General features: G+C 47.4%; 1 protein-coding gene across 1 annotated transcript in view; it reads left to right on the top strand.

Annotated features, from left to right (window-relative positions):
* Positions 1 to 577: 577 nt before the first annotated feature.
* LOC127928662 (metallophosphoesterase MPPED2-like) overlaps positions 578 to 16994 on the top strand; it is a 112760-nt gene continuing 96343 nt past the window's right edge. The window contains exon 1 of the mRNA XM_052515833.1: positions 578 to 756. Coding sequence (XP_052371793.1) covers positions 669 to 756 — 88 coding nt within the window. The 5' untranslated portion in view covers positions 578 to 668. The remainder of the gene's footprint in view (positions 757 to 16994) is intronic.

Here is a 16994-nt window from a genome sequence, read left to right as displayed (position 1 = left end):
TCTCTGACTGTGTGTCTCTCATGACAGCTGTGTCTCTGACTACAGCTACTGTGTGTCTCTGACTACAGCTACTGTAGGACAGCATGTGTCTCTCATGACAGCTACTGTAGGACAGGATGTGTCTCTGACTACAGCTACTGTAGGACAGGATGAGTCTCTCAGTACAGCTACTGTAGGACAGGATGTGTCTCTCACTACAGCTACTGTAGGACAGGATGTGTCTCTGACTACAGCTACTGTAGGACAGGATGAGTCTCTGACTACAGCTACTGTAGGACAGGATGTGTCTCTGACTACAGCTACTGTAGGACAGGATGTGTCTCTGACTACAGCTACTGTAGGACAGGATGAGTCTCTCACTACAGCTACTGTAGGACAGGATGTGTCTCTGACTACAGCTACTGTAGGACAGGATGAGTCTCTGAATACAGCTACTGTAGGACAGGATGAGTCTCTGAATACAGCTTTATTCTCTATATTTTATTTCTTTCCCTCTCTTTTCTCTTTTTTATCCTCTCTCTCTCTCTCTCTCTCTCTCTCTCTCTCTCTCTCTCTCTCTCTCTCTCTCTCTCAGGGTGGACCCTACCCCGTATGACACTCCTAAGCCAGCAGGACACACGCGGTTTGTGTGTGTTTCGGACACCCACTCCCGTACAGATGGGATCCAGATGCCCTATGGTGACGTGCTGCTCCACACGGGAGACTTCACTGAGCTGGGCCTGCCCTCTGAGGTCAAGAAGTTCAACGACTGGCTAGGTACCGTACACACACACATTGCGAGAGAGTGAGAAGCATACCGTACCCACATTACTAAGGGGACATGTAAGGTTCCACATTTTCACTCTCATATTTATACACACATACGCACACACTTGTTTGTACACGCACACTCAAACACACTCAAACACGCGGAAGGACGAACATTGACAGTGACAGACACACACAATGGTGTCAGCTACTGGTGGCCTAAGTACCCAGTTTAACCCCTGTGACCTAACACACTGTGCAGTTAACCCTGGTTGGGTCACATATCACATATGCAAAGCACTGGTTGGCTGCTTTTCCTTCACTCTGCGGTCCAACTCATCCCTGTAACGATCTGGGTGTAGTGGGTGCGAAGTCAGGCGCAGGAAGCAGAGAGTTCAGGGTAGTGCTATTTAATGCACAAACGGCGAACATAAGCCACCCCACGAAAACACAGGGCGCACACAAAAACAAATGCCCCAAACACGGGGACAAAAACAGTCCAGCAAAAAACCCACCAACAGGAAACACGTTAACCTCAAACGTGCACACTAGTCACACAAACATTCCCGCACAAAGAGCAGGCGGGCCGGCTGGCTAATAAAGCCCAACTAATCACCTAATAAACAACAGGTGTAACCAATAAACAGATAAGGAGGGGAGGAAAGAATCAGTGGCAGTTAGTAGGCCGGTGACGACGACCGCCGAGGGCCACCCGAACGGGAAGGGGAGCCACCTTCGGTAGGAGTCGTGACAATCCCAAACCATCTCAATTGGGTTGAGGTTGAGTGATTGTGGAGGCCAGGTCATCAGATGCAGCACTCCATCACTCTCCTTCTTGGTCAAATAGCCCTTAAACAGCCTGGAGGTGTGTTGGGTCATTGTCCTGTTGATTAACAAATGATAGTCCCACTAAGCCCAAACCAGATGGGATGATGTATCGCTGCAGAATGCTGTGGTACCCATGCTGGTTACATGTGCCTTGAAATCTAAATACTTTACAGTGCCCTCCACTAATATTGGCACCCTTGGTAAATATGAGCAGAACAGGCTTTTAATTAAGGTAAAATAATTGAAAGAAACATTTTTTTTCCTCAAATATATGTGTGCTACAATTGTTGGCACCCCTTCCTTCAATTCTTTGTGCAACCACTGTAAATCACAGTTCCTTCAATTCTTTGTGCAACCACTGTAAATCACAGACAGTGTCACCAGCAAAGCTCCTCCACACCATGACACCTCCTCCTCCATGCTTTACGGTGGGAAATACACATGCAGAGATCATCCGTTCACCCACATCATAACACCTCCTCCTCCATGCTTTACGATGGGAAATACACATGCAGAGATAATCCGTTCACCCACATCATAACACCTCCTCCTCCATGCTTTACGATGGGAAATACACATGCAGAGATCATCCGTTCACCCACATCATAACACCTCCTCCTCCATGCTTTACGATGGGAAATACACATGCAGAGATCATCCGTTCACCCACACAGCATCTCACAAAGACACTGCGGTTGGAACCAAAAATCTCCTATTTGGACTCCAGACCAAAGGATATATTTCCACCGGTCTAATGTCCATTGCTCATGTTTCTTGGCCCAAGCAAGTCTCTTCTTCTTATTTGTGTCCTTTAGTTGTAGTTTCTTTGCAGAAATTCGACCATGAAGGCATGATTCACCCAGTATCCTCTGAACAGTTGATGTTGAGATGTGTCTGTTACTTGAACTCTGTGAAGCATTTATTTGGGCTGCAATTTCTGTGGCTGGTAACTAATGAACATATCCTCTGCAGCAGAGGTCAGTCTGGGTCTTCCTTTCCTGTGGCTGTCCTCATGAGAGCCAGTTTCATGAGAGCCAGCTTCATCAGAGCCAGTTTCATGAGAGACAGTTTCATGAGAGCCAGTTTCATCACAGCCAGTTTCATGAGAGCCAGTTTCATGAGAGCCAGTTTCATCACAGCCAGTTTCATGAGAGCCAGTTTCATCAGAGCCAGTTTCATCACAGCCAGTTTCATCACAGCCAGTTTCATCACAGCCAGTTACATCACAGCCAGTTTCATGAGAGCCAGTTTCATCACAGCCAGTTTCATGAGAGCCAGTTTCATGAGAGCCAGTTTCATCACAGCCAGTTTCATGAGAGCCAGTTTCATCACAGCCAGTTTCATCACAGCCAGTTTCATCACAGCCAGTTTCATGAGAGCCAGTTTCATCACAGCCAGTTTCATCACAGCCAGTTTCATCACAGCCAGTTTCATGAGAGCCAGTTTCATCACAGCCAGTTTCATGAGAGCCAGTTTCATCACAGCCAGTTTCATCAGAGCCAGTTTCATCACAGCCAGTTTCATCACAGCCAGTTTCATGAGAGCCAGTTTCATGAGAGCCAGTTTCATCACAGCCAGTTTCATGAGAGCCAGTTTCATCACAGCACTTGATGGTTTTTGCGACTGCAGTTGAAGAAACTTTCAAAGTTCTGGAAATGTTCCGTATTGCCTGACCTTCATGTCTTAAAGTAATGATGGACTGTTGTTTCTCTTTGCTTATTTGAGCTGTTCTTTCCATAATATGGCCTTGGTCTTTTACCAAGTAGGGCTCTTCTGTATACCTCCCTTACCCTGTCAAAACAAAACTGATTGGCTCAAACACATTAAGAAGGAAAGACATTCCACAATTTAACTTTTAAGAAGGTACAGCTTTTAATTGAAATGCATTCCAGGTGACTACCTCATGAAAGCTGGTTGAGAGAATGTCAAGAGTGTGCAAAGCTGTCATCAAGGCAAAGGATGGCTATTTGAAGGATCTCAAATATTAAATATATTTTGATAAGTTTAACACTTTTTTGGTTACTACATGATTCCATATGTGTTATTTCTTAGTTTTGATGTCTTCACTAATATTCTACAATGTAGAAAATAGTAAAAATAAAGAAAACCTCTTGAATGAGTAGGTTTTCCAAAACTTGACCGGTAATGTACATTTTAGCATACAATTCTGATATGAAAAGATAAATTAAGCCACAACTGCCTGAGACACACTACGAGCCACACCTCCCTGAGATGCACTCCAAGCCACACCTCCCTGAGATGCACTCCGAGCCACACCTCCCTGAGACACACTCCGAGCCACACCTCCCTGAGATACACTCCGAGCCACACCTCCCTGAGACACACTGCGAGCCATACCTCCCTGAGATGCACTCTGAGCCACACCTCCCTGAGACACTCTGAGCCACACCTCCATGAGACACACTCCAAACCACACCTCCCTGAGACACACTCCGAGCCACACCTCCCTGAGACACACTCCGAGCCCACCTCCCTGAGATGCATTCCGACCCACACCTCCCTGAGACACTCCGAACCACACCTCCCTGAGACACACTCCGAGCCACACCTCCCTGAGACACACTCCGAACCACACCTCCCTGAGACACACTCCGAGCCACACCTCCCTGAGACACACTCCGAGCCACACCTCCCTGAGACACACTCCGAGCCCACCTCCCTGAGATGCATTCCGACCCACACCTCCCTGAGACACTCCGAACCACACCTCCCTGAGACACACTCCGAGCCACACCTCCCTGAGACACACTCCGAGCCCACCTCCCTGAGACACTCCGAGCCACACCTCCCTGAGATGCATTCCGAGCCACTGGGGTGACAATGAGGGTCAGAGAGCGAGTGGCGCAACAGAGCCTGTCTGCTGTGCCAATCTGTCCCTCTATTGTGCTGCCAGGTGCAAGGGTCCTAATGGACACACACAAACACTATCACATACACTGACAGACTTCGCAAGCCATCAGATCTCATGCTGGGCACTGTCACGTGTGTGTGTGTGTGTGTGTGTGTGTGTGTGTGTGTGTGTGTGTGTGTGTGTGTGTGTGTGTGTGTGTGTGTGTGTGTGTGTGTGTGTGTGTGTGTGTGTGTGTGTGTGTGTGTGTGTGTGTGTGTGTGTGTGTGTGTGTGTGTGTGTGTGTGTGTGTGTGTGTGTGTGTACAGCTTTGTGAGGAGACAGAGTTCTGTATAGCCCCTCCATCTGTCAACACAGACAGACATCAAGTGTGTGTGTGTATATTAGAGGACGGTGGTCATGATAGTGAATCGATGTACACCAAAGTGGAAAATGGCTTGGTGTTATTTGGAGCGCAACGCCTGTCATTATCCGGTTTAAACTGAGCACTGGCTGGGTGACTGACTGGCTGGGTGACTGGCTGGCTGGCTGACTGGCTGGCTGGGTAGCTGGCTGGTTCACTGTCTGACTGACTGGCTGGGTGACTGGCTGGCTGACTGACTGGCTGGCTGGGTGACTGGCTGGCTGACTGACTGGCTGGGTGACTGGCTGGCTGACTGACTGGCTGGGTGACTGACTGGCTGGGGCTGACTGGCTGGCTGGGTGACTGGCTGGCTGACTGTCTGGGTGTCTGGCTGGGTGACTGGCTGGCTGACTGAGGACAGTGGACTGGACTGGATCTCTTGACTACTAGTATGTTGCCTCTGTGTGCTGGCTGGGTGACTGGCTGGCTGGGTGTGGCTGGGGATGAATCAGGACAGTGGATCTGGCTGGCTGACTGACTGGTATGTTGCCTGTAAAGGGATGAATCAGGACTGGCTGGCTGACTGTAAAGGGATGAATCAGGACAGTGGATCTCTTTACTAGTATGTTGCCTCTGTGTGGCTGCTGTAAAGGGATGAATCAGGACAGTGGATCTCTCTACTAGTATGTTGCCTCTGTGTGGCTGCTGTAAAGGGATGAATCAGGACAGTGGATCTCTCTACTAGTATGTTGCCTCTGTGTGGCTGTTGTAAAGGGATGAATCAGGACAGTGGATCTCTCTACTAGTATGTTGCCTCTGTGTGGCTGCTGTAAAGGGATGAATCAGGACAGTGGATCTCTCTACTAGTATGTTGCCTCTGTGTGGCTGCTGTAAAGGGATGAATCAGGACAGTGGATCTCTCTACTAGTATGTTGCCTCTGTGTGGCTGCTGTAAAGGGATGAATCAGGACAGTGGATCTCTCTACTAGTATGTTGCCTCTGTGTGGCTGTTGTAAAGGGATGAATCAGGACAGTGGATCTCTACTAGTATGTTGCCTCTATGTGGCTGCTGTAAAGGGATGAATCAGGACAGTGGATCTCTCTACTAGTATGTTGCCTCTATGTGGCTGTTGTAAAGGGATGAATCAGGACAGTGGATCTCTCTACTAGTATGTTGCCTCTGTGTGGCTGCTGTAAAGGGATGAATCAGGACAGTGGATCTCTCTACTAGTATGTTGCCTCTGTGTGGCTGCTGTAAAGGGATGAATCAGGACAGTGGATCTCTCTACTAGTATGTTGTGGCTGTTGTAAACGGAGTACAATAGCTTTAGTCACAGTGTTCCGAACATAGTTATACTCATGTAGTTCTGGAATACACTCTGTCTGTTGTATTGTAGTGTAATATTGGACCGAGGACAGTAATGCTCTCAGCTTTGATTCTAACAAAACCCTTTTCTGTAGGTTACATTCTTTAGAGAGACGAGAGGGGAGAGAGAGGCGGAGAGGATTTTTATGTTAAATGACAAGTGATGAGAGAGGAACGGGGTCTTTGTGTTCTAGTTTATATACTGTAGCACTCAGAGTTTGTGGACATGAATGTTTGGGAATGTTTTCAATGTCTCCTAATGCAGACAATGTTTGTGACATAAAGAGTTGAATAACTCTCCAAGGCCAGACGTATTCTCTCTGTCTCACTGTGGAAGAGAAGGGGTGGAGAGGGGCAGAGGGGATGAACAACACAGAGAGGTAAGTAGGGACAAGCGTATTTTAGAACTCCACTAAACAGCACTTTCCCTGCTTCAATCTTTCCCTCTTCAGTGTTCCTCAGTGCTCCTCTCATTCCCTCATCTCACCCTGTTTCTTTCCCTTTCTTTTATTCTATCCTTTTTTTACTAGAGGACTGTGTTTTCTCTCTGTTCTTCCCTTCTCTCTGGAGAGGACTGTGTTTTCCCTCTGTTCTCCTCTTCTCTCTGGAGAGGACTGTGTTTTCTCTCTGTTCTTCCCTTCTCTCTGGAGAGGACTGTGTTTTCCCTCTGTTCTCCTCTTCTCTCTGGAGAGGACTGTGTTTTCCCTCTGTTCTTCCCTCTCCCTGTTCTTCTTCTCTGGAGAGGACTGAATTTTCCTCTGTTCTACTCTTCTCTCTGGAGTACTGTGTTTTCCCTCTGTTCTTCCCTGTGTCTGGAGAGGACTGTGTTTTCCCTCTGTTCTTCCCTTCTCTCTGGAGAGGACTGTGTTTTCCCTCTGTTCTTCCTTCTCTCTGGATGAGGACTGTGGATTCCCTCTGTTCTTCCCTTCTCTCTGGAGAGGACTGTCTTTTCTCTCTGTTCTTCCCTTCTCTCTGGAGAGGACTGTGTTTTCCCTCTGTTCTTCCCTTCTCTCTGGAGAGGACTGTCTTTTCTCTCTGTTCTTCCCTTCTCTCTGGAGAGGACTGTGTTTTCCCTCTGTTCTACCCTTCTCTCTGTTCTTCCCTTCTCTCTGGAGAAGACGGTGTTTTCCCTCTGTTCTTCCCTTCTCTCTGGAGAGGACTGTGTTTTCCCTCTGTTCTCCTCTTCTCTCTGGAGAGGACTGTGTTTTCCCTCTGTTCTTCCCTTCTCTCTGTTCTTCCCTTCCCTCTGGAGAGGACTGTGTTTTCCCTCTGTTCTTCCCTTCTCTCTGTTCTTCCCTTCCCTCTGGAGAGGACTGTGTTTTCCCTCTGTTCTTCCCTTCTCTCTGGAGAGGACTGTGTTTTCCCTCTGTTCTTCCCTTCTCTCTGGGGAGGACTGTGTTTTCCCTCTGTTCTTCCCTTCTCTCTGGAGAGGACTGTGTTTTCCCTCTGTTCTTCCCTTCTCTCTGGAGAGGACTGTGTTTTCCCTATGTTCTTCCCTTCCCTCTGGAGAGGACTGTGTTTTCCCTCTGTTCTTCCCTTCTCTCTGGAGAGGACTGTGTTTTCTCTCTGTTCTACTCTTCTCCCTGTTCTTCCCTTCTCTCTGGAGAGGACTGTGTTTTCCCTCTGTTCTCCTCTTCTCTCTGGAGAGGACTGTGTTTTCCCTCTGTTCTACTCTTCTCTCTGGAGAGGACTGTGTTTTCCCTCTGTTCTTCCCTTCCCACTGGAGAGGACTGTGTTTTCCCTCTGTTCTTCCCTTCTCTCTGTTCTTCCCTTCTCTCTGTTCTTCCCTTCTCTCTGGAGAGGACTGTGTTTTCCCTCTGTTCTTCCCTTCTCTCTGTTCTTCCCTTCTCTCTGTTCTTCCCTTCTCTCTGGAGAGGACTGTGTTTTCCCTCTGTTCTTCCCTTCTCTCTGTTCTTCCCTTCTCTCTGGAGAGGACTGTGTTTTCTCTCTGTTATTCCCTTCTCTCTGGAGAGGACTGTGTTTTCCCTCTGTTCTTCCCTTCTCTCTGGAGAGGACTGTGTTTTCCCTCTGTTCTTCCCTTCTCTCTGGAGAGGACTGTGTTTTCCCTCTGTTCTTCCCTTCTCTCTGGAGAGGACTGTGTTTTCCTCTGTTCTTCCCTTCTCTCTGGAGAGGACTGTGTTTTCCTCTGTTCTTCTCTTCTCTCTGGAGAGGACTGTGTTTTCCTCTGTTCTTCCCTTCTCTCTGGAGAGGACTGTGTTTTCCCTCTGTTCTTCCCTTCTCTCTGGAGAGGACTGTGTTTTCCCTCTGTTCTTCCCTCTGGAGAGGACTGTGTTTTCTCTCTGTTCTTCCCTTCTCTCTGGAGAGGACTGTGTTTTCCCTCTGTTCTTCCCTTCTCTCTGGAGAGGACTGTGTTTTCTCTCTGTTCTTCCCTTCTCTCTGGAGAGGACTGTGTTTTCCCTCTGTTCTTCCCTTCTCTCTGGAGAGGACTGTGTTTTCCTCTGTTCTTCCCTTCTCTCTGGAGAGGACTGTGTTTTCCTCTGTTCTTCCCTTCTCTCTGGAGAGGACTGTGTTTTCCCTCTGTTCTTCCCTTCCTCTGGAGAGGACTGTGTTTTCCCTCTGTTCTTCCCTTCTCTCTGGAGAGGACTGTGTTTTCCCTCTGTTCTTCCCTTCTCTCTGGAGAGGACTGTGTTTTCCTCTGTTCTTCCCTTCTCTCTGTTCTTCCCTTCTCTCTGGAGAGGACTGTGTTTTCCCTCTGTTCTCCTCTTCTCTCTGGAGAGGACTGTGTTTTCTCTCTGTTCTTCCCTTCTCTCTGGAGAGGACTGTGTTTTCCCTCTGTTCTTCCCTTCTCTCTGTTCTTCCCTTCCCTCTGGAGAGGACTGTGTTTTCCCTCTGTTCTTCCCTTCTCTCTGGAGAGGACTGTGTTTTCCCTCTGTTCTTCCCTTCTCTCTGGAGAGGACTGTGTTTTCCCTCTGTTCTTCCCTTCTCTCTGGAGAGGACTGTGTTTTCCCTCTGTTCTTCCCTTCTCTCTGGAGAGGACTGTGTTTTCCCTCTGTTCTTCCCTTCTCTCTGGAGAGGACTGTGTTTTCCCTCTGTTCTTCCCTTCTCTCTGGAGAGGACTGTGTTTTCTCTCTGTTCTACTCTTCTCCCTGTTCTTCCCTTCTCTCTGGAGAGGACTGTGTTTTCCCTCTGTTCTCCCTTCTCTCTGGAGAGGACTGTGTTTTCCTCTGTTCTTCTCTCTGTTCTTCCCTTCTGGAGAGGACTGTGTTTTCCCTCTGTTCTTCCCTTCTCTCTGGAGAGGACTGTGTTTTCCCTCTGTTCTTCCTTCTCTCTGGAGAGGACTGTGTTTTCCCTCTGTTCTTCCCTTCTGTTCTTCCCTTCTCTGGAGAGGACTGTGTTTTCCCTCTGTTCTTCCCTTCTCTCTGGAGAGGACTGTGTTTTCCCTCTGTTCTTCCCTTCTCTCTGGAGAGGACTGTGTTTTCCCTCTGTTCTTCCCTTCTCTCTGGAGAGGACTGTGTTTTCCCTCTGTTCTTCCCTTCTCTCTGGAGAGGACTGTGTTTTCCCTCTGTTCTTCCCTTCTCTCTGGAGAGGACTGTGTTTTCCCTCTGTTCTTCCCTTCCTCTGGAGAGGACTGTGTTTTCCCTCTGTTCTTCCCTTCTCTCTGGAGAGGACTGTGTTTTCCCTCTGTTCTACTCTTCTCTCTGTTCTTCCCTTCTCTCTGGAGAGGACTGTGTTTTCCCTCTGTTCTTCTTCTCTCTGGAGAGGACTGTGTTTTCCCTCTGTTCTCCTCTTCTCTCTGGAGAGGACTGTGTTTTCCTCTGTTCTTCCCTTCCCTCTGGAGAGGACTGTGTTTTCCCTCTGTTCTTCCTTCTCTCTGTTCTTCCCTCTCTGTTCTTCCCTTCTCTCTGGAGAGGACTGTGTTTTCCCTCTGTTCTTCCCTTCTCTCTGTTCTTCCCTTCTCTCTGTTCTTCCCTTCTCTCTGGAGAGGACTGTGTTTTCCCTCTGTTCTTCCCTTCTCTCTGTTCTTCCCTTCTCTCTGGAGAGGACTGTGTTTTCCCTCTGTTCTTCCCTTCTCTCTGGAGAGGACTGTGTTTTCCCTCTGTTCTTCCCTTCTCTCTGGAGAGGACTGTGTTTTCTCTCTGTTCTTCCCTTCTCTCTGGAGAGGACTGTGTTTTCCCTCTGTTCTTCCCTTCTCTCTGGAGAGGACTGTGTTTTCCCTCTGTTCTTCCCTTCTCTCTGGAGAGGACTGTGTTTTCCCTCTGTTCTTCTCTTCTCTCTGGAGAGGACTGTGTTTTCCCTCTGTTCTTCCCTTCTCTCTGGAGAGGACTGTGTTTTCCCTCTGTTCTTCCCTTCTCTCTGGAGAGGACTGTGTTTTCCCTCTGTTCTTCCCTTCTCTCTGGAGAGGACTCTGTTTTCTCTCTGTTCTTCCCTTCTCTCTGGAGAGGACTGTGTTTTCCCTCTGTTCTTCCCTTCTCTCTGGAGAGGACTGTGTTTTCTCTCTGTTCTTCCCTTCTCTCTGGAGAGGACTGTGTTTTCCCTCTGTTCTCCTCTTCTCTCTGGAGAGGACTGTGTTTTCCTCTGTTCTTCCCTTCTCTCTGGAGAGGACTGTGTTTTCCCTCTGTTCTTCCCTTCTCTCTGGAGAGGACTGTGTTTTCCCTCTGTTCTTCCTTCTCTCTGGAGAGGACTGTGTTTTCCCTCTGTTCTTCCCTTCTCTCTGTGTCTTTTCCTCTGTTCTTCCCTTCTCTCTGGAGAGGACTGTGTTTTCCCTCTGTTCTTCCCTTCTCTCTGTTCTTCCCTTCCCTCTGGAGAGGACTGTGTTTTCCTCTGTTCTTCCCTTCTCTCTGGAGAGGACTGTGTTTTCCTCTGTTCTTCCCTTCTCTCTGGGGAGGACTGTGTTTTCCTCTCTGTTCTTCCCTTCTCTCTGGAGAGGACTGTGTTTTCCCTCTGTTCTTCCCTTCTCTCTGGAGAGGACTGTGTTTTCCCTTGTTCTTCCCTTCTCTCTGGAGAGGACTGTGTTTTCCCTCTGTTCTTCCCTTCTCTCTGGAGAGGACTGTGTTTTCCTCTGTTCTTCTCTTCTCTCTGTTCTTCCCTTCTCTCTGGAGAGGACTGTGTTTTCCCTCTGTTCTCCTCTTCTCTCTGGAGAGGACTGTGTTTTCCTCTGTTCTTCTTCTCTCTGGAGAGGACTGTGTTTTCCTCTGTTCTTCCCTTCTCACTGGAGAGGACTGTGTTTTCCCTCTGTTCTTCCCTTCTCTCTGTTCTTCCCTTCTCTCTGGAGAGGACTGTGTTTTCCCTCTGTTCTTCCTCTGTTCTTCCCTTCTCTGGAGAGGACTGTGTTTTCCTCTGTTCTTCCCTCTGTTCTTCCCTTCTCTCTGGAGAGGACTGTGTTTTCTCTCTGTTCTTCCCTTCTCTCTGGAGAGGACTGTGTTTTCCCTCTGTTCTTCCCTTCTCTCTGGAGAGGACTGTGTTTTCTCTCTGTTCTTCCCTTCTCTCTGGAGAGGACTGTGTTTTCCCTCTGTTCTTCCCTTCTCTCTGGAGAGGACTGTGTTTTCCCTCTGTTCTTCCCTTCTCTCTGGAGAGGACTGGACTGTGTTTTCCCTCTGTTCTTCCCTTCTCTCTGGAGAGGACTGTGTTTTCCTCTGTTCTTCCCTTCTCTCTGGAGAGGACTGTGTTTTCCCTCTGTTCTTCCCTTCTCTCTGGAGAGGACTGTGTTTTCCTCTGTTCTTCCCTTCTCTCTGGAGAGGACTGTGTTTTCTCTCTGTTCTTCCCTTCTCTCTGGAGAGGACTGTGTTTTCCCTCTGTTCTTCCCTTCTCTCTGGAGAGGACTGTGTTTTCCCTCTGTTCTTCCCTTCTCTCTGGAGAGGACTGTGTTTTCCCTCTGTTCTTCCCTTCTCTCTGGAGAGGACTGTGTTTTCTCTCTGTTCTTCCCTTCTCTCTGGAGAGGACTGTGTTTTCCTCTGTTCTTCCCTTCTCTGGAGAGGACTGTTTTTCCCTCTGTTCCCTCTCTCTGTTCTTCCCTTCTCTCTGGAGAGGACTGTGTTTTCCCTCTGTTCTTCCCTTCTCTCTGGAGAGGACTGTGTTTTCCCTCTGTTCTTCCCTTCTCTCTGGAGAGGACTGTGTTTTCCCTCTGTTCTTCCCTTCTCTCTGGAGAGGACTGTGTTTTCCCTCTGTTCTTCCCTTCTCTCTGGAGAGGACTGTGTTTTCTCTGTTCTTCCCTTCTCTCTGGAGAGGACTGTGTTTTCCCTCTGTTCTTCCCTGTGTTTTCCCTCTGTTCTTCTCTCTGGAGAGGACTGTGTTTTCCCTCTGTTCTTCCTTCTCTCTGGAGAGGACTGTGTTTTCCCTCTGTTCTTCTGTTCTCTCTGGAGAGGACTGTGTTTTCCCTCTGTTCTTCCCTTCTCTCTGGAGAGGACTGTGTTTTCCTCTGTTCTTCCCTTCTCTCTGGAGAGGACTGTGTTTTCCCTCTGTTCTTCCCTTCTCTCTGGAGAGGACTGTGTTTTCCTCTGTTCTTCCCTTCTCTCTGGAGAGGACTGTGTTTTCTCTCTGTTCTTCCCTTCTCTCTGGAGAGGACTGTGTTTTCCCTCTGTTCTCCTCTTCTCTCTGGAGAGGACTGTGTTTTCCCTCTGTTCTACTCTTCTCTCTGGAGAGGACTGTGTTTTCCCTCTGTTCTTCCCTTCCCACTGGAGAGGACTGTGTTTTCCCTCTGTTCTTCCCTTCTCTCTGTTCTTCCCTTCTCTCTGTTCTTCCCTTCTCTCTGGAGAGGACTGTGTTTTCCCTCTGTTCTTCCCTTCTCTCTGTTCTTCCCTTCTCTCTGTTCTTCCCTTCTCTCTGGAGAGGACTGTGTTTTCCCTCTGTTCTTCCCTTCTCTCTGTTCTTCCCTTCTCTCTGGAGAGGACTGTGTTTTCTCTCTGTTCTTCCCTTCTCTCTGGAGAGGACTGTGTTTTCCCTCTGTTCTTCCCTTCTCTCTGGAGAGGACTGTGTTTTCTCTCTGTTCTTCCCTTCTCTCTGGAGAGGACTGTGTTTTCCCTCTGTTCTTCCCTTCTCTCTGGAGAGGACTGTGTTTTCCCTCTGTTCTTCCCTTCTCTCTGGAGAGGACTGTGTTTTCCCTCTGTTCTTCCCTTCTCTCTGGAGAGGACTGTGTTTTCCCTCTGTTCTTCCCTTCTCTCTGGAGAGGACTGTGTTTTCCCTCTGTTCTTCCCTTCTCTCTGGAGAGGACTGTGTTTTCCTCTGTTCTTCCCTTCTCTCTGGAGAGGACTGTGTTTTCTCTCTGTTCTTCCCTTCTCTCTGGAGAGGACTGTGTTTTCCCTCTGTTCTCCTCTTCTCTCTGGAGAGGACTGTGTTTTCCCTCTGTTCTTCCCTTCTCTCTGGAGAGGACTGTGTTTTCCCTCTGTTCTCCTCTTCTCTCTGGAGAGGACTGTGTTTTCCCTCTGTTCTTCCCTTCTCTCTGGAGAGGACTGTGTTTTCCCTCTGTTCTTCCGTTCTCTCTGGAGAGGACTGTGTTTTCTCTCTGTTCTTCCCTTCTCTCTGGAGAGGACTGTGTTTTCTCTCTGTTCTTCCCTTCTCTCTGGAGAGGACTGTGTTTTCCCTCTGTTCTTCCCTTCTCTAGAGTAGATAATTGATTGCTGTTAGGCAGATATAGCAGATCATTGATTGTTGTTAGGCTGATAGATAGAGCAGATAATTTATTGCTGTTAGGCTGATAGAGCAGATAATTTATTGCTGTTAGGCAGATAGAGCAGATAATGTATTGCTGTTAGGCAGATAGATCAGACAATTTATTGCTGCTGGGCAGATAGAGAAGATCATTTATTGCTGTTAGGCAGATAGAGCAGATCATTTATTGCTGTTAGGCAGATAGAGCAGATCATTTATTGCTGTTAGGCAGATAGAGCAGACAATTTATTGCTGCTGGGCAGATAGAGAAGATCATTGTTTGCTGTTAGGCTGATAGAGCAGATCATTTATTGCTGCTGGGCAGATAGAGCAGATCATTGATTGCTGTTAGGCAGATAGAGCAGATCATTGATTGCTGTTAGGCTGATAAAGCAGATAATTTGAGCTTAATAGAGGAAATGAGCTTTCTCTGACCCAGTCTGTCCCATACTACCGTTACCCTCTCTAACCCTCAACCTCTGGTTAAAGCTTCCCCCATAGGGGCTCATGTGTGTGCGTTTGCATATGCGTGCAGATCAACAAGGCATGAAATATCCTGCTCTTTTGCAGAGATTTATAAGTGAAGTTACACAGGGTTGCCTGTATTTGATCTGCGGTATTACCGCACATTTTCCAATGTGGTTAGCCTCAACTCACACACACAGATACTTTAAAAAATAATTATCTACACAAAATACTCTGTAATGTTAAAGTGGAAGAAAAATTCTATAATTTCAAAAACATTTATGAAAAATAAAACACTAATATACGGTATCTTGATTAAATAAGTATTCAACCCCCTGAGTCAATACGTGTTAGAATAACCTTTGGCAGCGATTACAGATGTGAGTAATTCTGTGTCTCTAAGAGCTTCGCACGCCTGGATTGTACAGTATTTGCCCATTATCATTTTTTTTTAACTCTTCAAGCTCTGTCAAGTTGGTTGTTGTTCATTGCTAGACAGCCATTTTCATGTCTTGCCATAGATTTAAGCCAAATTAAGTCCAAACTGTAACTAGGCCACTCAGGAACATTCAGTGTCTTCTTGGAAAGAAACTCCAGTGTATTTCTGTCCTTGTGTTTTAGGTTATTGTCCTGCTGAAAGGTGCAGTCCGTCTGTTGGAAAGCAGACCAAGCAAGGTTTTCCTCTAGGATTTTGTCTGTGCCTAGCTCTATTCCGTTTATTTTTATCCCCCCAAAGAACTACCTAGTCCTTGCCGATGATGAGGATATTCATAACATGATGCAGCCACCACTATGCTTGAAAATATGAAGAGTGGTACTCAGCAGAGGTGGGACCAAGTCATTATTTTACAAGTAAGTCCCAAATCAAGACTCAAGTCAAGACCGACAAGTCTCAAGTCAAGTCTCAAATCAAGTCTTAAGTCTCAAGTCACAAGTCAAGTCCCAAGTCAAGTCTCAAGTTATAAGGGCACAAGGCGAGACACAGATGCAGACACGGGAGGCAGATTGTTTGAGTCTTTGATGTGTATTAATAATCCAAAAGGGGTAGGCAAGAGAATGGTCGTGGACAGGCAAAAGGTCAAAACCAGTTCAGAGTCCAGGAGGTACAGAGTGGCAGACAGGTTCGAGGTCAGGGCAGGCAGAATGGTCAGGCAGGCGGGTACAGAGTCCAGAAAACAGGCAAGGGTCAAAACCGGGAGGACTACAAAAAGAGAATAGAAAAGGCAGGAGCACAGGAAAAAACACGCTGGTTGACTTGGAACATGCAAGACAGACAGAAAACACAGGTTTAAATACCCAGGGGACAATGGGGAAGATTATTGGAGGACCACAAAAAGCCGATACCGATTAATCGGACAATTTATTTATTTATTTTTGTAATAATGACAATTACAACAATACTGAATGAACACTTATTTTAACTTGATATAATACATCAATAAAATCAATTTAGCCTCAAATAAATAATGAACATATTCAATTTGGTTTAAATAATGAAAAAACAATGTGTTGGAGAAGAAAGTAAAAGTGCAATATGTGCCATGTAAGAAAGCTAACGTTTAAGTTCCTTGCTCAAAACATGAAAGCTGGTGGTTCCTGGTGGTCTTCAATATTCCCAGGTAAGAAGTTTTAGGTTGTAGTTATTATGGGAATTATAGGACTATTTCTCTCTATACCATTTGTATTTCATTAACCTTTGACTATTGGATGTTCTAATGGGCACTTTAGTATTGCCAGTGTAACAGTATAGCTTCCGTCCCTCGAACCAGGAACACAACGACAACAGCCACCCTCGAAGCAGCGTTACCCATGCAGAGCAAGGGGAACAACCACTCCAAGTCTCAGAGCGAGTGATGTTTGAAACGCTATTAGCGCGCACCCCGCTAACTAGCTAGCCATTTCACATCGGTTACACCAGCCTAATCTCGGGAGTTGATAGGCTTGATGTCATAAACCGCGCTGTGCTTGCGAAGTGCTGCTGGCAAACGCACAAAAGTGCTGTTTGAATGAATGCTTACGAGCCTGCTGCTGCCTACCATCACTCAGTCAGACTGCTCTTTCAAATCATAGACTTAATTATAGCATGATAGCACACAGAAATACGATCCTTAGGTCATTAATATGGTTGAATTCGGAAACTATCATCTCGAAAACAAGACGTTTATTCTTTCAGTGAAATACGGAACGTTCCGGATTTTTATCTAAGTCTAAGTCTGCTCAACATACCCCATACCCTGTCCTGCTGCTCAACATACCCCATACCCTGTCCTGCAGCTCAACATACCCATACCCTGTCCTGCTGCTCAACATACCCATACCCTGTCCTGCAGCTCAACATACCCATACCCTGTCCTGCTGCTCAACTTACCCTATACACTGTCCTGCAGCTCAACATACCCCATACCATGTCCTGCTGCTCAACATACCCCATACCCTGTCCTGCTGCTCAACATACCCCATACCCTGTCCTGCTGCTCAACTTACCCCATACCCTTTCCTGCTGCTCAACTTACCCTATACCCTGTCCTGCTGCTCAACTTACCCTATACCCTGTCCTGCTGCTCAACTTACCCTATACCCTGTCCTGCTGCTCAACATACCCTGTCCTGCTGCTCAACTTACCCTATACCCTGTCCTGCTGCTCAACATACCCTGTCCTGCTGCTCAACTTACCCTATACCCTGTCCTGCTGCTCAACATACCCTATACCCTGTCCTGCTGCTCAACATACCCTATACCCTGTCCTGCTGCTCAACTTACCCTGTCCTGCT

Source organism: Oncorhynchus keta, unplaced genomic scaffold (genome assembly GCF_023373465.1).
Source record: "Oncorhynchus keta strain PuntledgeMale-10-30-2019 unplaced genomic scaffold, Oket_V2 Un_scaffold_3208_pilon_pilon, whole genome shotgun sequence".
NCBI lineage: Eukaryota > Metazoa > Chordata > Actinopteri > Salmoniformes > Salmonidae > Oncorhynchus > Oncorhynchus keta.
This window is presented reverse-complemented; position numbering and strand designations above follow the sequence as displayed.